Source organism: Sceloporus occidentalis, unplaced genomic scaffold (assembly GCF_023333645.1).
Source record: "Sceloporus occidentalis isolate IW3139 unplaced genomic scaffold, rSceOcc1.0.p SCAF_6, whole genome shotgun sequence".
NCBI classification, from domain to species: Eukaryota; Metazoa; Chordata; class Lepidosauria; order Squamata; family Phrynosomatidae; genus Sceloporus; species Sceloporus occidentalis.
In genome coordinates this window covers 186279-209263 of record NW_028316986.1, presented here as the reverse complement: position 1 = coordinate 209263, position 22985 = coordinate 186279, and the positions used below count along the sequence as shown (strand labels likewise).

The 22985-nt window shown below is 56.2% G+C and overlaps 2 protein-coding genes across 4 annotated transcripts; both read right to left on the bottom strand.

Annotated features, from left to right (window-relative positions):
• Positions 1 to 94: 94 nt before the first annotated feature.
• GTF3C2 (general transcription factor IIIC subunit 2) lies at positions 95 to 15394 on the bottom strand. Of its 3 annotated transcripts, none has more exons than XM_089528619.1 (18): positions 14958 to 15394; positions 13786 to 14161; positions 13172 to 13481; positions 12900 to 12994; positions 10543 to 10620; positions 10195 to 10296; positions 8507 to 8734; positions 8244 to 8355; positions 7938 to 8055; positions 5142 to 5179; positions 4274 to 4403; positions 4037 to 4181; positions 3403 to 3564; positions 2766 to 2853; positions 2538 to 2666; positions 1554 to 1724; positions 1047 to 1157; positions 95 to 858 (listed from the first exon to the last, which is right to left on the bottom strand). In XM_089528619.1, exons 1-18 carry the CDS (start codon positions 15190 to 15192, stop codon positions 634 to 636), a joined length of 2853 nt encoding a protein of 950 aa, XP_089384745.1. In that variant the 5' UTR covers positions 15193 to 15394; the 3' UTR covers positions 95 to 633. The 3 variants fall into 3 exon arrangements, with proteins under 3 accessions (XP_089384745.1, XP_089384744.1, XP_089384746.1); XM_089528620.1 differs by having other exon boundaries at positions 646 to 858; positions 1634 to 1724; XM_089528618.1 differs by having other exon boundaries at positions 95 to 1157; positions 1634 to 1724.
• Positions 15395 to 16344: 950 nt separating this feature from the next.
• EIF2B4 (eukaryotic translation initiation factor 2B subunit delta) lies at positions 16345 to 22973 on the bottom strand. The gene is made up of 10 exons (XM_089528615.1): positions 22819 to 22973; positions 22272 to 22724; positions 21985 to 22076; positions 20271 to 20385; positions 18445 to 18521; positions 18225 to 18327; positions 17897 to 18024; positions 17544 to 17721; positions 17223 to 17403; positions 16345 to 16586 (listed from the first exon to the last, which is right to left on the bottom strand). The coding sequence occupies exons 1-10, from the start codon at positions 22870 to 22872 to the stop codon at positions 16387 to 16389; spliced, it is 1581 nt and encodes a 526-aa protein (XP_089384741.1). The 5' UTR covers positions 22873 to 22973; the 3' UTR covers positions 16345 to 16386.
• Between the last annotated feature and the right edge of the window lie 12 nt (positions 22974 to 22985).

Genomic DNA, 22985 nt, shown 5'->3' with positions numbered 1-22985 from the left:
TACCTCCCTCCTGCTCTCTGCAAAAGGGGCCAGCCAAGCTCCTTGCAGCCCCAGAAAGTCAGCAAGCAAGCAAGCACTTTTATAAAACACACACACTTTAATAACAGTTAAGAGAACAAAGCTCAATGTGAGCAAGGCTGTGCCCCGAAAGGGAGGGTACAGGGGGGTGGGGGAGGCGCTTGTGGCTCAGAGCCCAGTGGCCAGAGCTCCCTGGCTCCGAGCACTCCTCTTTTGCTGGCCCAGCAAAGGGAGATAAGCACCCCACTTGCCTCTCCCCTTCTTTCTCTCCTTCCTCACCTGGAGCCTCCAGGGCCAAGTGAGGAGCAACAGCCAGAAAAGGCGCCCAGGAAGCAGAGGCACATGTTACCCTGTGGGTGGGAGGAGCTGCTCTTGCGCACAGCGCCACAAACGGAGAGCCCACTGCTGGGCGGCTGAGGAACTGATTCTGTGCCAAGCCTCTCTTGGTCATTCTCTTCAGCACATCTGTCCTTGGACCAGCCAATGGCTCTTTGCTGCTCACAGCTCAACCGCCCGACTTTGGCATAATCCTCTCATGGACCCAAATGTCTCTGCTGAAGCCTTCACGCCCCGTCGATGTCTGCCGAGTCTTCAAGGAACAGTCCTGGTGGCTCTTCAACTGACAGCCATGGGTGCCCTCAGCAGGCTTGCCATGGAGCCACTGCCGCTGCTGCCCTGTCCATCTGCCTCAAGCATGGCACTGAACTGGGCCTGGCACTCAAGCTGTAGCTTGTGGCTCAGCGGGGAAACCAGAGCGCGGAGGCAGTGAAGCCGCACCAGGCCAGACTGACCCCCTGAGGCCAGCCAGCTGTGGCAACCCAGGTTGGGGCTGAAGCGCACCTGCCAAGGAAAGGGCCAGCAGCTGGTTAAGGGGCCAGGAATCACCAAGGAGCTCACCTGACCTCCATCCCAACAGGCCGGTCTGAGTGAGGGGTGGTAGCCAGGCTGAGCCAAGGAAAGAGCAGCATGGGTGAGTGGGGTGTGGATGCGTTGCCTGTTCTCTTTTTCCACCCGCCTTCCCTGCTCACCTTGTGGATGGCTTCCAGCTGCAGCCGTCCCAGGAAGTCCCCCTCCTTGCGCTCGGGGACCAGGCGGTTGTGCTTGCGGGCCTTCCGGCGGAAGAAATTCTTGAAGCTCCTCTGTTGGGTCGGATAGGAAGGGAAGGTTGATGCCAGGCTTGGCTAAAGCAGGGTAAGTCTCCCTCATGTGGGGCAGGATGGGGACAGGCCAGGACTCAGCTGGGATGCAGCTAGCTGAAGGTGGGTGGCCATGGGGAGAAAGAGCCTTATCAGCTGCCAACACACCAATGGATGGTGAGAGGCCAGGGGAAGCAGGCAGGAAGCAGAAGGAGCCGCAGACTCTTAAGAGGTGGCCTGGGTAGGGCCACATCCTTCAGCAGCCCCCATGGCTAGCATCCAGCCCTGTCCACACAAACATGCTACCTTCCTCGCAAAAAACAGCAGCAAGAAAGCCTTTGTTCTCAGCCTTCCTGCCAGGCCTTCGCCTGGAACTTCCCCCCAATCCCAAGCCCTCACCAGATCTGTGTCCTGGAAGAGGATGTAATTGTGGGCCACTGACTCGCTGTAGCTCCTGCCCTCCACTGTGGACGTCTCACCAGCTCTGGCTGCGAGGGTCACTGCCGATGATGATTCTGTCCCCTCTTTGCTGATGAGGTTTCGGGGCAGGAGGTCTGCCTTATAGATGGACTGTGAGGACAAAGGGAAGGCCAGAGAGAGGAGAGGGGCCTTGAAAGAGGTAGAATAGGAGGCCCTCCCAATCCAGGCATTCTTGAGAAGCAGGGACAAGCCAGGGGCTGACCACTATATTTCCCACTCAGAGGGTGGCTTGAGGAAATCAGCCATGTGGCTTAATTCACCAGCCCAGCCAACAGCTTCTCTACAAACCCCTTGGGGGCTCCAGGTTCCAAAAGTAGCAAGATCTCCACCTCAACCCCACCCTCCTTGTGAGGAAACCCCCACCCAGGCCAATGCTTCTTGTTGTTGTTGGTGTGTGCCTTCAAGTTGTTTCCGGTTTCTGGTGACAGTAAGATGAACACCTATCTCAAAACTGCCCCCTGGACACAATCCCTAGAAGTTCCCCCGGACCCAAAGGCTGTGAAGGGAAATGGACACCTTTGCTGTGGGGTGGGGAGTACTGCCACTGCCTTCTTTCTCATCTCAGGAGGCTGGACAGAGAGCACTCCACATGTCTTCAACCTCACCAAACACCCAAGACCCCCTCAGCTCCTGACTCCCTTCCACTTCCAAACCTGCCCCGCTTTGGTGACAACTGCTCCTTTTAGTGCCCAGACCTGGTTGAGACTGAGCTCAGACATCCCTGTCCAGAGGACATTCCCCAGGCCTCTTGGGAGTACAATTCCTGTACTCCCAAGTTGCGGGATTTTAGGAGGGCCAACCGCGAAGGGTCAGCCCTCGCTTTCTCCTCCATTTGGCCATAAAGGGAACCTGCAGGCTAGAGGATGCCCTGATGCCTGTGACCCAGGAAGCGGCAGCACTTACAAAACGGCGCTCTGAGGGGCGCTTGACGTTGTGGGGGTTGACGGAGAGGTCGGGCATCATGGCTGCCACCAGCTCCCCCATGACATCGCCAGCAGCCACCGTGTTCAGCCAGTCAGACCCAGAGATGCTCTATGAGAGAAAGCAGGGAAAGAGGGCATTTCTTGCATCAGGATTACCACAGTCTTCCTCCTGTTGTGGAGAGGGGAGAATGCAGGACACTTCACTTACCCATACGGTGCCCTTGCGAGGAGCCACGAAGTAGGCCCGGAAGCCAAGGTAGCCAGCGTCCAGGTAGTGGATCCCACATAGGCCATACCTGCAAGACAACAGAGGCCCGAGGGCCAGAATTTGCCCAGAGGAAAGCAGCAGCCACTCTCACAACCCACAAACAATGGTGTAGCTGACCTGCTGGAACCATGGGGCAGCCAGCTTTGTTCTCCCTCCCACCCCGTTTCCAATATTGAGAGGCCCTGGGGGGTGACAAGGAGGACAAATCATTCCTAGCAGAGTCCTCTCAGGAGTGGGAGCAACTGGTTTTGAAGGGGGGAAGTCCACTGCTTTTCACTGGGAGGATGACCATCAGTTTGTCAGCTAGGAGGCAGCCAGAAGCTACAGCAGTAGCTCTGGACTGGTATTATTTGCAAAACAAGCAAAGCCAAGACTCACAACAGGAAGGGGAAGGAGTTGTTCTGTTGTTCCTAACAAGCTTCCTTTTGATTCAACCTAATGAGCATTGCTTTTTGGAAGTCAGGCTTTGGAGGAGGAATCTGTCCCCATGGGGACCTTCCCCACACTACTTTCTCAAGATGGCCCAGTGGACCTCACGGCCACCAGGAGTGGGAGAAGGGGTTCGAGAAAGACTCACGGAGCATAGCAGTTGTCCTGGGCCACCGTGACTCCACTGTAGGGCAGCAGCCAGGCAACCTCTGTGCTCAAGGACCGCTTGAAGCTGTTGAGGGGCTCATGGATCCGTCGCAGGTCCCAGAACTTGATCTTCCGGTCGCTCCCGGCAGTCACCAGGAAATTGCTGGAAGGAAGGGAGGGAAGAACCACTATAGGGGCTGGAGCTCCCCAGCAGTCAAGAGAACCCTACAGGCAGGAGGCCCTCCCCTTTTCGGCCCTGGCACGACAATCATGGGAAAGGGCCACCCTGGCAGTCCTGGGACTTAGTAGGCATTGGGCCAGCTCTCCCACCCAAGGCAGCTTCTTGTTTTCTCATCCAGGAGGAGTGTGCCCTGGAAGGCCAAAGCTCCGAGGGGCTGATGCTGATGGAGAGAGCCCAGAAAGACACCACAAGGCAGGAGTCTCCATGGTCACCAGATCCCAGATCCCCCATTGCCCTACATGTCCTGGAAAAGGGCTATGGGGGGGGCATCCTTGGCTCTTTCTGCCAAGGCCACTTGACCAGTACCCGCCATAGCAGCAGCCAACAAATCTGGAAAGCAGCCCCCCTCTGCCAGGGGTGTTCAGTCCCACTGCCTGCTTCCCTTGGCACTCACCTGTTCGCTTTGCACCACTGGATGCTGCGCACAGCTTGGTCATGGGCCAGGAAGCAGCGGAAAGGATAGAGCCTGTGGGAGCCATCCGTTTGGCGCACTCGCTGGAGTAGGGATGTGCTGGACAGGTTCCAAAGGGCCACAGTTCCTGGGCAGGCAGGATGGCAGGCGTGAGACCAACCCCAGGAGACCCACAGACCACACATGGGCACGCCTCCCCCTTCTTCTCTTTCTACTTACCATCATAGAAACCGGCAGCCAAGTGGTGATGAGGCCTGGAGGGCATCCAGGCCAAGCTGAAGCATTGCCCACATTCAGCAGGGCTCCCAGCCTGAACGGAGCTGACTTGCAATGAGGCCACGCACTGGACCTGCCAGGACAGAGAAGTGGCCATGAGTGGGCCTCATGGAGGGTGATGGGAAACACCATCTTGGGTATAAGAGAGCAGTAGCATTACAAACTGTCTTGGGAGGTGGGCCAAATGCTCCTCCAAGGGACAAGAAGGGGAGGGAAGAGTAAAGCCAGCTCCTCAGCTGTGAAAATCTTGTCCCTTCTGCCTTGGGGGGTGGATGTGTGAGTGGACCTGGCGTCTGAATTTGGTTCTTGTGCCTTGAGGTTCTGCCCATTCCTGTTTCAGAGGGAGGCACTACTGGGCAGACTGGCCCCACAGTTGAGTATCAGAGACCTGAACTGGAGCAAAGCTGTTGCTTTGGGGTGGGAGGGGTCTTCCTCATGCCTGCAGCAAAGGATGCAGGGGCCCAGACAAAGCAGACTGATCTTGATAGGCAACGGCTGCGGAGGAAGGTAGCCCAGGATACCTCCTCCTTTCCTTGGGCTGGGCCAGTGCCTTAAAGCCCTAGGTCAGTGATGGCGAAACTATGGCACGCATGCCAGAGGTGGCACTCAGAGCCCTCTCTGCGGGCACGTGTGCCATCACCTCTGCACAGATTTTGCCAGAGTTTGTTACTAGAAAGCCAGAGGGACACGGCAATTTGCAATAAATAAGTGGCTTTTGGGTTGCAGTTTGGGCACTCGGCCTCTAAAAGGTTCACCATCACTGCCCTAGGTCCTAGAGTGGCGGTGCTGGGGCCAGGGTGAGAAGACGCACCTTGTAGATGGCATTCTGTGGGGAGAGGCCTCCGCCGCCTAGGAGAAGAAAGACAGAAGCAGTCAGGCCAAGAGCGAGCAGACGCCTCCCTTCCCCACCCTCCCGCCACCTGCCTGGGGGTTTCAGGGTCCTGTTCATCAGAGTTCTCTTTATATGTATCTGTCAGTGCTTCAGTTGTGTCTTCCTGCATGGCAGAAGGGGGTTGTACTAGCCTTTTTGGTCTGTTCTAAGACTAAAGCGACTCTCATCTCAAGAAATGGACAGGGTCCAGGGCTGGCAGCAGTAGAGATCCACCTGTCTACCTCCATGTGACTGCTTCCGCCATGCCAGACAAAGCAAACACACCCTGACACAGAAGCAGGAATGGGGCGTGGGGGGGGGGGGGTGTCAAGACAGAAACAAAGAGATGGCAGAAACAGGAAAGGTGAGCCATCTGGAGCTAGAGAAGTTCCCACCAAAACCGGAAACGGCAACACTTGAGACAGTTTAGAGTTTTGCCAAAAGGTAAATAAGGGAGAGAGATGAGCAAAATACAAACAAGCAAGTTGAAAACTGATGTCTAAACCCTGAAAACTCCCCAGGGACCATTTGGCTGAAGCAGATACAGGCCTCTGAGGGCAGCATGAGCACACTGAACTCATTATTTCTGTTTAATAAAGGCAAAACGTATTGCTAGCAAGGTGTTTTATGCAAAACTCCAGATCTGTCCTGAGAGAAAAGCAGTTTACAAACAATCTCCAAGGGCATCCCCACATATGAGGTATTACAGTAGTCTAGAACATTACCAGAATACAGATACTTGCACCCAGAACAGGCTATGGTAGTCTGTCTACCTTTTCTTGTTGCAAAACGCAGAATTGGGACAGTGAGGGACAATGCTGGAGTACGGAGCACCCTGAGCCAGACCAGATTCAAGTGGTGCCCCTTCCAAAGGGGATAATCATCCTTCTTCTGAAGCTAAGAGCCACTCATCTGGGGAACTGAGTTCCAGCTTATTGGCCTCATTTAGTCCACTGCTGAGTCCAACACCCTTCACTGCATTACCTGCTCCAGGTGAGAGGGGCACTGGATGTCCCTAGCATAGTGACACCTTTCCGCAACCTCAGGGATGGCCAGATGCAGGCCTTGAAAAGCAAAGTGACACTTGTGAAAGTGGCGGAGCCAAGGAGGCAGGCAGTGGTTTTCCAGCACTGACCCCTGGAAGAAACCCTCAAACAGGGTTGGCCCTGATTCCCAAACCAACACACAGGATGGTCTGGAAGGTGGTCATGGCTGGCAGCACCAAAGACCCATGAAAACCCAAGACGACAAGAGGCCCAGGCAACAGAAGCCAGCCAAAAGGCATCTGGAGAGTCCCTGTGTGAGTGTGCAGCAAACCCAGCAAGCCATCCACCTGTCAGCACCACACCAACACCCTCATGGTGGCAACCCCACAGACTATTTCCCAGCTGGCCCAGAAGAGATGGTAATGAGATGGTTTTTAAAGCAGAGCAGAAATGTTAGCAGAGAAAGAAAAGCCCAGATTCTCTCTTCAGAGACACCATGTCCCCCAAAAATATCCTCTGGACAGTTGCATGGGGCTGGGGTCTGGTGGGACTTCCATGGGACGGGGGGGGGGGGCAAATATGCTGGGTGCACAGGTCCAGCAGGGCCCTCTTGGGTGCCACATGTGCTGGTGGACTGCAGATCTGATGATCCCTTGCCACTGGCTGCTTGTGGGGCTGGCAGAGCCCCTGGTGCATGAGAGAGTAGGCACCTCCCCCCAAGAAATCCCCCTCCTCTCCCTCCCCCTCCCCCAATTCCTTGGGGAGAGATTCTCCATTATCACCCCAGGCAGGGAGGCCAAGGCTGAACGCCCACCAATGCCAGGACTGTTATCACCACCCTCCTGCTATTCATCCATCATTCCTACAGACAGATACAATTACAAGGCTCATTAACTGATAAGGCTGGCTGAGTACACAGGCTGTTCCAACGCATGAGCAGGAGGTGGGGGGGGGGGATCAAGATGCCCTTGTTGGTCAGGCAGAGCCCCTCATATTAGGGGTGGAGGGGGGGAAAGGTGATGGCAGCTTAAACAGAAAGCTCCACCCCCAATGCAGCAAGATCATGCCTAGAAACAGAGCAGGTTTGGGGGGTAATCATGGAAAAGAGGGACCCAGTCTTTTTCCCAGGCAGTGCTGAAGCTCAACATTAGGAGGAACTTCCTGACAGTAAGGGCTGTTCGACAGTAGAACACACTCCTTCCTCGGAGGATGATAGAGTCTCCTTCCTTGGAGGTCTTTAAACAGAGGCTGGATGGCCATCTGTCAATGGGGATGCTTTGATTTGGATTTCCTGCATGGCAGAATGGGGTTGGACTGGATGGCCCTAGTGGTCTCTTCCAACTCTACGATTCTATGATTCAAGGGAAGCCCTGGAACCCACCTGGCCCTCCAAAGCTTAGCTGCTTCTCTGGGTGGGATGCAGGCAACATGCCTGAAGCCAGCAAGAGAGGCAGAAACAAGGAGCAAGGGCATTCTGGCTGGCACAGGCCACTCTTCTGCATCACCAACCACCTGCCTGCGGCTTCCAGGTTGACACCCCTCTTGCAGCAACTTCACTTGGCAGCCCCACTGCAGGGGTCTTTACTTCCCTCGCCTCATTTGGGTAGCAGACCCTTTCCTGCTGGCTCCCAGAGGGAAGGTCAAACCAGGGGGCAGTGGCAGCAAAAAAGGGCCTTGTAATGCCCCTTTACCCCTTGGGCCATTCCTGGGGTCCTGGCCACCCTGCGGACCTCTAAGCAGCTCTTCCTACCTGTTACCTGGGATCTCTGGTGGGCTTGCAGGGCCTCCACATGAGGAAGGCTGTAGATCAGCACTTGGCCATCTGAGAAGGCCACAGCCAGCAGGCCCAGTCGGCTCATCTGGGGGGCCTGCAGAGGAGCGGAGGAGAGCCAGGATCAGCCTCACCCAGACCTTCTCCCCTCCTCCATGGCCAAAGCCACAGGGACCAAAGCCACAAGGGCTCCATCCCCAGCAGACTGTAGAGCACAAGAGCCTCCAGCTCCCAATGGACCTCCACCCAAAACTTTCCAATGAAGAAGGCTTGAGTTCTTCTTACCTTGCGGCAGACAGAGGGAGGCTCCCAGGCACCGCTGGGGCAGAACTTCATGTCCCAAATGCAGCCGTGGTCGGTGGCGATAGCGAATGCCAGTGCAGGCTTGGTGGCTGACCTAGGCAGGGGACAGAAAAGGATGCAAAAGGGTGCCCTGGCCCGGCACAGGGACTTGAGGAAGGGAGCCCAGGTCCTCTTGTGGGGCATGTGTGGAGAGGGGAAGGACTGTCAGGAGCTGGGCTATTGGTGGCTTCCCCCCCTGAACTCACCCTGCATCTTGCCGAAGAGGTCCAAGCTCCCAGAGCTGAAGCAGTGCGGGCCCAACGTGGGTCTCAGACAAGCTGTGCTGGTCATCCATGCCAGGATTGCAGTAGATGGCCACATATTGGGAGGCCAGAGAGCCTTCTGGGGTGGGGCACCATTCCATGGCCCAGACAGGCCCCCCAACAAAGAAAGTCATGTCCAGGCGCTCCTTGTGGGGCTGCAAGGCATTGAACCTATGGGGCCAGGCAAAGGAAGATGTGTCTTTTTTCTCCTCATGACTCTCACCTCTTCCTGCAGGCAAAAGTTCTGTCTTCGGCCTTGGAGAGTAGGTGGCGGTGGAGGCAAAGGCATGGCTTGCTCAGAGGCTGCAGGCCCGTTGGATTCAGAAAACGGCAGCCATAGCATCAATCCAATGAAATCACTTTCCCCCCAATACCCCAGGGAGGATTTTGCTGCAAGACTGCCCAAACCCCAGGAGAACCTGACTCTCCCATGCTACACCTCACTGTCCCCTTAAACCTCACAGAAACACATAACATGAACTCAAGAAATGTCAGGGAAAGAACTAGCTGCTGTGTAGCCATCCTGCTCCAAAGGCTCAAAGGGGGGATCCTGATTGAACATACTTTGCTGGTTGCTGCCCTGAGATTGTGCAAAGCAACATATTTAATAGGACAACAAATCAAAACCAAAAGACATGCCCAGCCTGTTCTTGTTCTTCCAGTTCCTGCCAATTCCTAACCCTAACCCTAACCCTTCCTGGAAACAAAAGGGCTCTGGTGAACATACAAACACATGGCTGTCTCCCTTTAACAACCAAGTGCCACAAAGGTGAGAAAGCAAAGCTGGTGTAGTGGTCTGTGCTGCACTAGGACTTTGGAAACCAGAGTTCAAATCTCCTCAGGCCTTGAATTGCTGCTCCCAGGTAACCTTGGGCAAGCCACGCTCCTCTCAGCCCAAAAAGCAAGCAATGGCAAACCTCACCTCCAGAACAAACCTGCCAAGACAGGCTCATCCCAGGAGGAGATGACTTTAAGGTACACAACAACAATCCCATGGTTGTCATGGGCTCTACTGATTTAGCCACAAATCTACAGCCATTCCCCTCCTTCATGGGTCCTGCCAAGGGTTCTCTGTCCATCCCTCATCTGCTACATCTCAGGCGATTCTGGGAGCTTCCCTTTTCTTGTGCTTACAAATAGGGAGGGTACAGTCTGGCCCCTCATACCAAAACGCTCCTGCAAAAAAGAGCGCCTTGCTGTTGGAACACCAGGAAGGATGCCCTATGTGCCAGTCCTGCCTCCCTGATATGCCAGGGCAGCCACTCACATGTGAGCATTCTTCCCCTCAGGAGGTGTGCCTGGTGCACATGCAAGCATCTCCCCCCTTAACAACTGCCATTTGTGTATGGGTCTGTGTACAAAGGAAGACCACATAGCCTGGATCACGGCACACACCTTCAACTGGAGCCAAAGAAGGCAAAGATGAGGCTCCCCCAGTTGTACTCCCTGGGAAGGGAGAGAGGCAAGTGAACGGCTTAGGGTCTTCGTCCCACTTGGCCCCGAAGGCTCTCCTGCAAACAGTGACAGCTTCCACTATGACCTACAATCCCTGGGACCTGCTTTTTGGCCTTTCAGCCCCAAACCAGGAAGCAAATCCAAAGGGACCCCCCCCTGCCCCGTTCACAACACACCTGTTAATCCGGTAGACGACGCTGCTGTCTTCCTGCAGACCCTCTCGCCTGATGGAGAAGAACGGGGACTTGGTCTCGCTGGGGAGATACCGTTCCGCTTCGCTTTGGACAGGGGAGGTGAACAGAGTGCAACTCATTCCAGCCCTGGTCAGGAGAAGCTGTCCCCCCCCCAGCTGGCCCTCCTTGCATGCTGGGTCCTGGGGGGATTCCAGGCACTGCCAGGATTGTCCTGGGGTCTTAGTCTGCTGCAGCATGCGTGCTCCTGCTTCACCTGCACCTTCCCATCCAGCCTCCAGGTGCTCCTCTGGCCTTCCCTCGCCCACCTGAGGCTGCCCCACAGACACTCACCTCTCCGAGAGGCAGGACCACTTCCGGGCAGAGGGGACCCACTCTGCAAATTCCCAGGGAGAATGGAACTGCTCACGCCTGAGGAACAAGCAAACACACCCACACTGTCACAGGGGAGCAGGACCCTGAGCTTCCCAGAGGGCTGCAGCCCCAGCCCATCAAAGGTAAAATGGCCCCAACCCCACAGCACATGGGGGGGACATGTCTCCACACCTTGCCTTGCCTCCACAGACTGCCATCATCCTGGATGTTTTTCACCGTTAAGCCCCCCATCTTTTTTTTTTACATTCCTTGAGAAATGGTACAACTAGCATTCTTTACACATGTAGCTCTTCTGCACACATTCCGGCTCTCTCTAAAAATGACCCAAGCATGGATGGAATATCACCCTCCCGCTTGCCCACCCTGCATCCAAGGGCTGTGGGCATTGGGCCTCCAGGGACTGGCTCTGAGCACTCAGGGGATGCTATTCGCTAGCCTTCGATTCTAGAACAGCTCCAGCCCAGCAAACAGCAGCTGCTTTCGACCGCCAAATGCCACTTGGGTAGCTTATCTTGCCACAAACAGGCTCTGCCAGAGGGCAACTCTGCCAGCTGCCCGCTGCCTTAGGAAAGGCCCCCATCCACCCAACACTGACACCACCTGTTTCTGAATTCCCCCAGAAATCCCCAACCTCCCTCTCCTCTGAGGTGGCAGCAATTCCTTTTGCAGGCAAGCAAAAGCCTCTCCTATTTTATCTACTGAATGTATTTACCACTTTTCTCCCAAGGTGGGATCCAAGGCAGTTCAGCCTTATGTGGCCAGGAGGGGATGCATTTAATTTCATTTATCCCACTATAACAGCTACAGTGGCTCTGATCTAAATTATATAAGTGTAATAAACACTGTAGTGACAACAATTACATTCCATTATTGTGATCTTAATCTTAGAAACAATAAAAACCCTATTCATACTACCTTTGACGTTATCTTTGGAAAAGTTGGAAAACAGCACGTCTTAAAAAAATATAGCCAGCCCTCATGTCCACGGATTCTTTATCCATGGATTCAACCATCCACAGCTTGAAAAGACTAAATTCCAAAAGGCTAACCTTGATTTTGTCATTTCACATAAGAAACACCACTGTACGATGCCACTGTATTTAACAGAACTTGATCATCCGTGGATTTTGTTATTCATAGGGGCTCCTGGAACCCAACCTCAGCAGGCATCAAGAGTCCATTTCCATTTACTCCAAAGGTAAAGGTTTCCCCTTTGATAAGATTGTCTAATTGTAGAATCATAGAACAGAATCACAGAGTGGGAAGAGACCCCAAGGGACATCCAGTCCAAACCCCTTCTTCTGCCATTCAGGAACTCTCCATCAAAGGATACCCATTGACAGATGGCCATCCAGTATCTGTTTAAAGACCTCCAAGGAAGGAGACTCCATCACTCTCCATTGAGGGAATGTCTTCCACATTCAAACAGCCCTTACTGTCAGGAAGTTCCTCCTAATGTTGCGCTGGAATCTCTTTTCCTATACCTTGCATCCATTGCTCCATTGTGTCCTATTCTCTGGAGCAACAGAAAACAAGCTTGCTCCATTCCCAATGTGACATCCCTTCCAATACTTAAACAGGGCCATCATATTGCCTCTTAACCGTCTCGTCTCCAGGCTGAACATCCCCATCTCCCTAAGTCTCTCCTCATGGGGCTTTATGGTTTCCAGACCCTGCACCATTCTGGTCGCCCTCCTCTGGAAACGCTCCAATGTGTCAACATCCTTCTTGAATTGTGGTGGTGTCACCAACGCTGGGATATCAGCATTGTCAAGGACAATTCCAATGATCATATGGCCAGCAAAACTGCACAGTTACCTTCCCACCAAAGTGGTACCTATTTATCTGCTTACATTTTTACATGCTTTTGACCTGCTGGGTTGACAGAAGCTGGGACAAGTGACAGCAGCGAACTCCATCACGCAGCACTTGGGCTTCAAACTGCCAACTTGTTGATCTTACAATCATCAGAGTCAGTGTCTTAATCACTAAGTCACCAATCCCACATTGACTCTACTACTCATTCAAAAATGCACTCACATCATCATCACAATCTCCAGCCAATTCAATCAGAAGTTTGATTGGGCCACCTTTGTCCTTCTCTCCAGGCCAATTCCATTTGAAAGCCTCAAAGCTCTGAAGGCCTGTGAACCCACAATGGGAAAGGTGCCCCCCTTGGGACCCCTCCTGCTTGGCACTCCTGCCATTCACAGAGTCCTTGCTCCCCTGCATCCCTCAGCTCTGTGGTCCCAACCCCACACCCATCCCTCAGCTCCCTGCCCCCATCCTATAGGCCCCCAAAGCCAGCTACTCACAAGCCGTGTGTTACCGAGAGGGACTTCCACACAGGGGCCATGACCGAATTATGCAGTCCATTCGAAGCAAATCCTCGGCAGTGGGTCTTTGACCTCTGGGGAAAAAGAAGGGGTCAAGGCCCATGGAACCTGCTTCCCTGCCCCCCTCCCTCAGCCTCAAAGCATCTCAGCCAACCAACTCCCAGGGAAATGCTACTCTGCTCTTCCTTTGGAGGCACTGCCATTCATCCAGCCCCCCAGAAAAGAGCAAAGGCACGGCAGGCCTGAGTTACCGCTGGTCTTCTGTTTAAGCCAGACTCCAGCTCAGACTCAGAGACCTCGCTCAACAGCAGGTCACTTTCATCTTCATCATCATCATCATCTTCCTCCTCCGCCTCTTCCTCCTCCAAGAGCACCTCTTCTGAGGGGACAAAGTCCTCATCCTCCTCAGTCTCCGTTTTCTGCTCCCGCGGCTTCCGGCCTCGACGCTTCTTAATGGGTTCCTCAGTGTGTCTGGGTGTGTCCTTGGAGGTCTCACTGCTTGGTGGGGCCTGGCACATGGTGGTCAACTCCTCTGCCAGTTCCTGCAGATACAGGAGGGCCCTGGAAAAGCAGCATGGGTAGTGGCAGATGGGAGAGATGGTTAGGAAGCACCCAAGCACCTTCAGGACAACAGAAAGAAACACCTACACTACTGCACTACAATTCGATATTGGCAACTGCGTTACAAAGTGAACCAATAACGCAGCACAACAATAGGCGCCCTTGTAAAGACACTGAGGCCATCCCAGTAGGGAAAGGAGGTGGTGGGCTTCGGGTAGCATCCCCTCCCCTGCAGTGTGCTGTGGCCTTTCCCCGCCTGACCCTCCTGGGCTGTGGCTGTCAGCTCCTCTGACTCCCCACTTACACTTTAGCCGCCCTCCTTTTTGGGCGTCCCCCAGGAGTGGTCTCGAGGCAGTCCTCTTCAGCAGCTAGGCCCTTCTCTGGAGGAAGGGGCTCAGGCGGCTGGGTGTCCAGCCCTTGTGCCAGCTTCATCAGGAGCAGCTCTGCCTTGGATTTGCGCCCGCGCTTCTTTGGCACCTTGACGGGAAGGGAGGGTCCGTTCACGGAAGGCCCAGGGCTCTCGCCCAGCACCTTTGGCTCCTTGGGATGGGGGCCCCTGGGGCGGCCGGGACCTTTCTTCCGGGGCTTTCTCCCGCGGGGACGCTTTGGCTGGGATGGGACGGTTGCCAAGACTTCTTCAGGATGGGCCAGAATTTCGGCTGCAGGACTACAGAGCTGATCTGCTGAAGAACAAAGAACGGAGTAAATCGCGGTTAAAAACAACAGGTCTTTCTTAGGATGGCAGCTCTCCCTGGAGGCTCCTTTAAGAGAAGAGCCACCAAGTGCCTTCCGAAGGTAAGCCTTTCCCTCCAGCTTTGATCATCCCAGAGGCTATCGCTTCCTTTGGCTTCACCTTCTGGCCTCAAGGTCTCTCCCAACTCCAGGATCCTACTCATAGCGTTTTCGCACGAGGACCGCATCCGCTTGCTTACAAATGGGCCCGACACACGAGTCGAGGGAAGAAGGCCTTAGGGCAAAGCCTGGGGTTCTGACACGGCACGATGCAAAGGGCAAAACGGAAAGGGAAACGCTGCCGCTGCCGCCGCCTCCCTGGGCTTCTCCCGGCCACAAACGCCGCTTCCCTGGTTCTGGGGCAAAAGGCTTGAGCATCCACTTGGGAAGGGAAGGGAAGGGAGGGGAAAGGGGTGCTCCATGGTCAAAGACCCAGAGGAGGAGGAGGAGGAGAAAGAGGGGCATCTGACTGCCAAGGGAGCCTCTTCCAGGGCTGCATCCACACTGGGGAAACAACCTGGTTTGACCCGCTTTAACTTGTTGTCTGGCCCAAGGCTATGGAACTCTGGGAGCTGGAGTTTGTTGTGGGGCCAGCCCGCTTCCACTGCCCTCAGCGCTGGGGCATCCTGGGAACTGTAGCCTTGCCAGACATTTAGAGCCTTCTCTGTCAGAACAAACTACAGTTCCCAGGATGCCCTCGCACTGAGCCACCCGAGTGGGCTCTGCCTCCGGAGAAGGACGTGCCTGGCTCTTCCGAAGGGAGCAGCCTCTCTCCCGCTTCTTGCTCGGGGCCCCTCCGCTGCCGCCCTTCGCCGCTTCCCGCCTCCGCTTCGCCGGAGCTCCTTGCGGGCGAAGCCGGCAAAGTCCCGAGGCCCTCGGCGCCGCTCCTGGGGCTCCCCGGCGCCTGGCGGCCAAGCCTCGGGGCGGCCTCTCTGCCCATGGCGCTGCTGCTGCTGCTGCCGCCGGTGGCGGGGTCCATGGAGGCTCCGGCTCAGGAGGGCGCCTCCGGCCCCATCGCGCGCAGCTCTGCCCCGGGAGAAACAGGGAGGGAGGGAGGGAGAAGGACGGGTCCCTGGCGGTCTCTCTCGGGCGGGGCCCCGAGGGACGCTGCTTGCCCCGGAACCGCACCGGCCTCCCTTCCCTGGGCAGACAAGATGGCGCCCGACGGAGGGTCGCCGGTTCTGTCGTCACTTCCGGAAGCGCGACGGGAATCCCTGGCCGGGCGGAAGAGGCGCCTCGGGGGCGGCGCCTGGCTTCCGGTCCTGCGCAGTTGGGGCGAGGCGGCGCTGGCGGGCAGCAGTGGCCTGCTCTCTGCCATGGCTCTCAGCGGGGCCCCTGCCGCCTCCATCGTGCCACGATGCCATGCTAGGCCAGCGCTCAGGCCCAAGGCAGTTCGGGAGACAGGGCTCCCTGGTGTAGAAACACAGAGAGGCCTTCCTCCCAGGGAAGAGCCGGCCTTGGGCCTGTGGCCTCCCTCCCCAAGGCAAGGGCCAGAGCAGCCCAGGCCGGTTGGCAAGCGCCCGCCCTCCCTCCCTCCAGCCACCATCTCGGGGAGAGAGGGGCAAGGCAGCCCCGACAGGCCTCCGAGTCTAGCTCCGCTGGGCCTTCCCCCTTCTCCTTTTGCCTCTCTCCTTTCTGGAGCGTAAGCCTGAGGGAGGGAAACGCCTGGTTGGCAAGCTGTAAGCCGCTCTGATAGCCAGTATTATTGTTACTGCCCTCCGTGCCCAAGTGCTTGGGAGGCAGCCAGCCTTGGGCCCCAGGACTGCGCTTCCCTGGAAGGCCACCAGCTCAGAGCCAAGGGGCTCAGCCAGACGGCCCCCTCTGCCCCCAGGAGCAGCCCCCACCAGAACCAGGGCTTCACGCAGAGGAAGGCATGGAGGCAGCTGCTTCAGAAGCTGGAAGGCACTGCAGGGGCCGCCTGGTCATGGCTGCTGTGTAGCCACAGAAGGGGATGGAGATAACCGGAGAGAGGCTGGATCAAGGCCATCTCTGGGGGGGGGGGGGGCTGCAGCTGCGGATTCCTGCATGGGAGGGGTCAGTCTAAATGCTCTCTGACCCTCTTGGTTAGAGCTTGCAAATTTAACCCAGCGTTTGGGCTGTGCATGCGTACACAAGGACACATGGCCAGAGCTAAGCAAGGCGCAAGTTTATTCCTTTCCTCTCCAACTCCTCCTTATTGCTCCACATTCTTGACCCGCAGCACAACAGGGACAGAGGTGCAGGGGATCATCCCCAAGTCCGTGATCACCAGATCCACCAGTTCCAGGGGGGTGACATCGTAGACCAGGTTGAGGAGGCGCAGGGCCTTATTCTCCTGCCAGCCGGCCAGTGGGCTCCTCCCGTGATTCGTCCCAATCAGGTCATCGGGGTCATCTGTGGGGATATGGGTCAGGGAGAGGGGTGGGCAGGCCAGCCCCAGCCCCTTCCCCCCGCATCGCAGGATGGGAAGCACTGCAGCTTCCCTCTGCCCCAGTTCTGTGGTTTTCTGGTGCCAAGCTGCCACCTGCCTACTCTGCCAACCGGAGGCTGGCTACCATTGGCACAGCCCAGCCAGCCCCTTTCACCCACCGGATGTATCAAGGCTGCCTTGTTTTCTGCAACAGCAGCCCATCTGCTTTACTATGGAGTTTTTGCCAGCCCCAGGACAACCCCTAAACAAATTCAACAGAAAGAAGTGCCAACCCAACCCAACCCACCCCTTACCTGGGCAGCCAACTGTGCAGCAGCATCTCAAACCATGTCTCTGCCCCACTTCTTACCTTTGTTCACATGCTGGCCAGGGAGTGGGCAGTTCAGAGGCTGAGCTGGAATCTCTGCCCAGCCTCAAAAAAGGCTCCCTCTGCCTTGCTTGCCCCAAACGGATGTTGTGGAATAAACATGTGCTCTCTCCCCCTCCCTCCTTCCCTGGTCTTGGGAGAAGAAAGTGGGACAAGAGCCCTGAAAGCAAGTCTTACACTTCACTGGATAGCCCATCGCAACCCCCCAACCCTCCTTTCCCGCCCAACATACCAAGTTCATTGGAAACGAAGGAGTCGGTCTGGACGCGCTCACAGAACTTGTAGGTCTCACAACAGACTAGGACCGGCACATTGTGGGCCTTGGAGAGTAGTGCAATCTGGGAGGTGCCCATGCGTGACATCACAGAGCCGTTGGCCAGCAGCGCATGGGCCCCCAACAGCACCTTTGAAACCTGCATGGGGGGGAGGTGGTGCTGTGAGCACTGACAACCCCCCTCTCCCAAGAGAGACCCACAGGGGAAGGGCAGTCCAAAGAGTGGCTGGCATGGCCACCTGCCACACTGCCTGCCCCGCCGCCCACCCACCCACCCACCTCAGGCAAGACATAGGAGATGGCGTTGATGAGGACGTAGCTGCACTGGACTCCCTGCCGGACCAGACGGCGCAGCGTCTCCCGGCCCTCCAGGCGTGGCCGGCTGTCCACCACCACCACCCGGAAGGCCCTGCCCTCGGCATGGGCATAGCACAGCGTCCGGCTGACCAGGGAAGAGCTGTTTGGAAGACAAAGAACGGAGGAGCCTCTCAGCCTTGAGCCTCAATTAGCCATCCACCCCTTTGTTCCCACCTCTTCCTCCATGCCTGTCCTCCCATACTGGGGCTGCAGGGGCTCTTCCTTTTCACTGATGCCCCCACTCTCCTGCCCTCCTGGTACCCGCTACTGCCTACCAGCCATAGACCAGAATGACGTCCCCATTGTGGATCTTCTCAAAGGCTGACTTGCAGACAGCCTGGGCTGCCAGGAAGATCTTCTCTCGCTCGTACTTCAAGAGGGCCTCCTGCAGAAGCCCCTTGGCCTGCCGCCGTGGGGAGGGAGGGAAGGATGGACTCAGGTCAACTGAGAGGGTTTGCCTCCTCATCCCGATCCTGGGGCCACCAGGAAAGCTTCACTGGCCACTCACACCCCAGGCCCCAAGGGTGGCAGGGACTTGCTGGGTGAGGCCGCAGCCCAGAGGGAGGACTGCTCACCCCGCACCAAGAGGTCCCCCCGGCTCACCTCCTCTTCCCGTATGGCTGCTGGCAGGGCTGTGATCTCCTTCTTGAGGAACTTGATAGCATTGCCCATGCTAGCGGAAAGGGGCCGACACTGGTTCAGGAAGCTGCACAGAGGGGTGAGGTATGCTCAGAGCAGCGTACCCAAGTGGCAGCAGAGTCCCTCCTCCCTCCCCACTTCCTCCCACTGCAGACATGTTCGTGGGGTCCCAATTCCCAGTCACCTGATGTAGGGCTTCAGCTTGTTCACCAAATCCCGGGAGATCTCCTCTTTGGGGGGAGTGGTGTAGTCCTCAATCACCTGGGGAGGAGGGGGAATGGGACAAAGAAGAAGCCATGTTGGCAAGAGGCAGACTTTAAGCCCCCTCCTGCCCACAGCGGCTGGATCAATCCAAAGGAATGGCAGGACAGGGGGAGGGGGGGCTTGTCTGGAAAGCTCAGAGCAGCCCCTCACCTTTCTTGGTGAGGGGGCACACAGACATCAAGCAACGCTCCCTTCTTGAATATCCCCAGGTCCCACATAAAAGCCAGATCCCCACCCCATATTCTGTTCACTCAGCTCTATTGTATTTATTTGTATCCCACTTTCCCCAGAACTGCCTTGCCTGCACACAGACATCCTCCTCCTTTCCTGAGCCTCCCTGGGCTGCCACTTCCATGGGGTGACCCCCAAAGAGTTCTGGGATTAACCCCTGAAGAGTCCAGTGGAACTCAGAGGAGCACACTGCACCTATCCAGTGTCCAGTGAAGTTACCCACCATGGCAACCAAAGCCATCTCCACTCCATAACCAGGTCTAAAGCCAGACTGAAAGAGATCTAGGTAGTCTGTTTCATCCTGGAGCCCCTGGAGCTGGGAGGCTGATGCAGGCTCTAGAACCTTGCCCAAAAAGGATCACTGGAGACTGCCCAGAGAATAACCAGCACTGCTGTTAGAGAGTTTCTTCAATAGGGGCCTCACCACAGCATCTTTTAGGCAAGATGGAACTCTGCCTTGCCTCAGGGAGTCATTTGCTGCTCCCATTATCCACTCTGGCTGCTTGAACCGTGTGGCGCACATGTGGTGGCTCTCACCTCTCTAAGGACCCTGCCCACATGCTTTGGCTGCTCAAAGTGCAAGGTATCCAGGACACATAAGAGCAAGATTACATCACTGGAACTGCATGAACTACAACATCCGACTCAGTGTAGATCCAGTCAGCTTGGCCTGCAAAACATCCTGCAAATTGGTCTGCTGGGTGGTCTTAACTCTGTTCTTGTGGGGCAATGCACAGAAGACCCTTAGCCATGCAAGAAAGCTCCACTGAGACACGGTGGTGGCAGAGAAGTATGAGTTCTTTGCTGTCACAGAGCAGCCTTCCAATGGGCTGCAGCCCATGTCCAGTGGGATCTGCCCCACGCTTTTTTGCTATCAATGTTCTGAACTCCTTTCTATTTGTTCCACCATCTCCAGCTCCTGAGTATGTGGTGTGGGTGGGGGGGTCCCTTGGCTCCACTCCGCGGGAAGGTCACTCAGAGGCAACCCTCTCCACTGCCCTGGCCATTTTTCCACTCCAGAGATCAGCAAGGACTTCATCAGGACCGCCTGCCATGGTGAAAGGGAATTCCCCCAAGAGCCATCAGGAATCCATCCAGATCTATAACCCTCCTGGTGATCCCCAATTATTATCTCCCAGGGGCTGCCTTCTGAGGACTATGGAGGCCTGACCCTGCTTAGCTTTTGAAATCAGACATAGAAACACAGCAACCTGCATAACATATTAATCTGGGAATAAAGGACTTATTTGTACGCTGACACAAACAAAGAGCACTTTCATTCCCCATTTACCAACACAACGTGTTGCTTGATTTCAGCAGAAAACAACAATGCTAATTTTGAAACACTGGAGAGCATGGGAGCATAAACATGAAGCATGTGGGCTGCACCCCTTCCCCCCACCAGTCAGGAAACTGATGCCTTGTGCCACACTGGGCCTGATTTGCCATTTTCTTGGCCAGAGTGGCCTGGCAAAGCAGACAACTGGCACCCCCCTCCACCTGCCCAGCAGGTACCTGTTTGAAGACTCTCAGGAGAGCGATGCAACGGGCATTGGACCCATTGACGATGCCCTGGGAATACTGGAGGCCGAGGCGCACCACCGCAGGGTGGATGGTAGAGGCAGGGATGCTGGCAGGGGAGAGAAAACATATGTCACGAGGCACATCCCCACCTGTGTGCTCTGCACCTTGGGGTTACTTGGCGATTTGAACTCACTTATATCTGCTAAATGACTGGGAGAGAGGAACCCAGTAGGTAAAGAGGAAGGACCAATCGTTTTACTCAGATATTAAAACTTTTTGATCCCAACTTTGATCGGAGGATCTCAAGGCAGCACAGAATATAAACAATTTAAAACACTTTCAGATTAAAATCAATGATAATCTAAACAAAAATAATTGTTATTGATAGACTCGTAAAGTTGGAAGGTGCATCAAATCCGAGCCCCTGCTCAGCAGAGGATCTCCAGCTGCCCAGCCTCTTTTGGGAGGCCTCCAGAGACGGACAGCCCAAGCCCTCTCCAAGCAGCTTGGTTCTATTGCCAAACAGCTCTTACAATCAAGAAGTTTCTTCTAGCATCTGGTTGAAATTTTCTCTCCCATAACTTAAAATCATTCGCAGCAGAGAACAGGCCTGCCTTCCCCTCTCTGTATCAGCCCTTGAGGACTTTAAGGGAGTCATGTCTTTTCTTCCCCAGGCTGAACATGTCTAGGTCCATCAATCTTTCCTCCTGTGATTTGGTCTCCATCCCTCTTATTGTCTTTGTGCCCTTCTTGCAACTTGCTCCAACTTGCCTATATCCTTCTTAAAAGGCACCGTCACTCAGCTCCACGCGGGACGGAGGGAGGACCAGGGAAGCCAGCTGGGCTGGAGAACAGAAAGGGTGCCGGAGGGGAGTGGCAGGGAAGAACAACTGAACACAGGTAGAAGTTTCTAGCCTCTACAACAGCAGCAACAACGCTAAGGAGAGCAGCACCTTGCGGACGCACAACTGTGCACACCTGAGTTACAAAGTCATGCAAACCAGACGCCTGGAACTTGCCACACTCAGCAAAAGTTCCTTTTGATCATGCGTCTTGTAATCATGGGGCTACTAGAATTGGCTAATTAGGGCATGACTCATTTAAACATCCAAAAAGGATGTTGAGAAGCTGGAACGTGTCCAAAGGAGGGTGACCAAAATGGTGAAGGGCCCGGAAACCATAAAGCTTTATGAGGAATGACTTAGGGAGCTAGATATATTTAGTGTGGAGATAGTTAAGGGGTGATAGGATAGCCTTGTTTAAATATTTGAAGGGATGTCATGTTGAGGAGGGAACAAGCTTGTTTTCTGCTGCTCCAGAAAATAGGACATGATGGAGCAATGGATACAGGCTCAGGAAAAGAGATTCCACCTCAACATAGTTAAGAGCTGTTTGACAGTGGAATATACTCCTTTGGAGATTTGAGTGGAGTCTCCTTCCTTGCAGGCTGCCTTTAAGCAGAGGCTGGATGGCCATCTGTCAATGGGGCTGCTTTGATTGAGAGTTCCTGCATGGCAGGGTGGGGTTGGACTGGATCAGGGTCTTGTGGACTCTTCCAACTCGGTGACCAGCGTGAAGGTAGCTGACTCTGCCTGAAACGGAGAGGGACAGCGCAACAGGCTGACCGCCCCGCAGCCCCGTCCGGCGTGCCATGGCAGGATGTGTCCCTTCCCCAGAGGCCCTCTGCGGCCCAAAGGGCACCCACCTCATCTGCTGTGTGAGGAGCTCCCTGCGGCTGTACTGATGGAGGTGGGAGAAGAGGCTGACTTTGTCACCGTAGTCCGGCCTCAAAGGCACCTGGAGGGAGAGAGGGACCCAGGTTGAAGCAGATGGCCGCAGCAGGACCCTCCCCTGCGTCCCTTTGCCAGGGGCTCCGGACGGGAGGCGGGAAAGGGCCCCCAGAGAGCCCTGGGCCTGGCTCCTGCGGTCCGCAGCAGGGGAAGGGGCCCAGGGAGAGGGGGTCTGGGGGGCCGAGCCTGCCTCCCCTCAGACCTGCTGGCGCTCCAGCTTCTTGGCCAGCCTCCTCCGGGCCGCAGGGTCGTCCGCCTGGACGTGCTCCGGGACCCGCTTCACCGCTGGGCCCTGGCCCGGGGGTCCCTCGCTGGGCTGGGTGGGGGGTCCTGGTCCCGGTGGGGCCTCGGCCTTCCTCGCCACCGCCGCCGCCTTCCGCGCCCGCTCCGCCTCCTGCTTGGCCCGGCGCTCCGCCCGCAGCTCCGCCTTGCTCTTCCCGGGGGCCTTCTCCGCCGGAACGGCCGAGAGAGCGGCGGGCGGCTCAGGCGGGGGCCCGGTCTGCGGCGCCCGGCCTTCCTCCTCTTTCTCCTCCGGCTCCTGGACGCCCTCCTTGGCGGCTCCTCCGCGGCGCTGCTTTCGCCTCTGCTGCCGCTTTTCCCTCCGCAGCTGCAGCTTCTCCTCCGCCGACGAGGGCCCCGGAGGCGGCGGAGGGGCCTGAGGAGAAAGAAGGAGAAGCCGCGTCACTCACGGAGCCCGAGACAACGCTCCGCCGCCCGCGTTACCTTCCCCGGAGCCCTGCCCGCCTCACCGCCGCCATGACAGCCCCGCCGCCGCCGCCGCCGCCGCTTCCCTGTTCCGCCATGCCTAAGTCTCCACTCGGGTCCGAAGCGCCGCCCCTTCCGTCGGGGCGTGGCTTCCTTGGCTCCGCCCTTCCTGGGATGGCCCTTTTAGGGACCGAATGACTCTGCTGGTGCC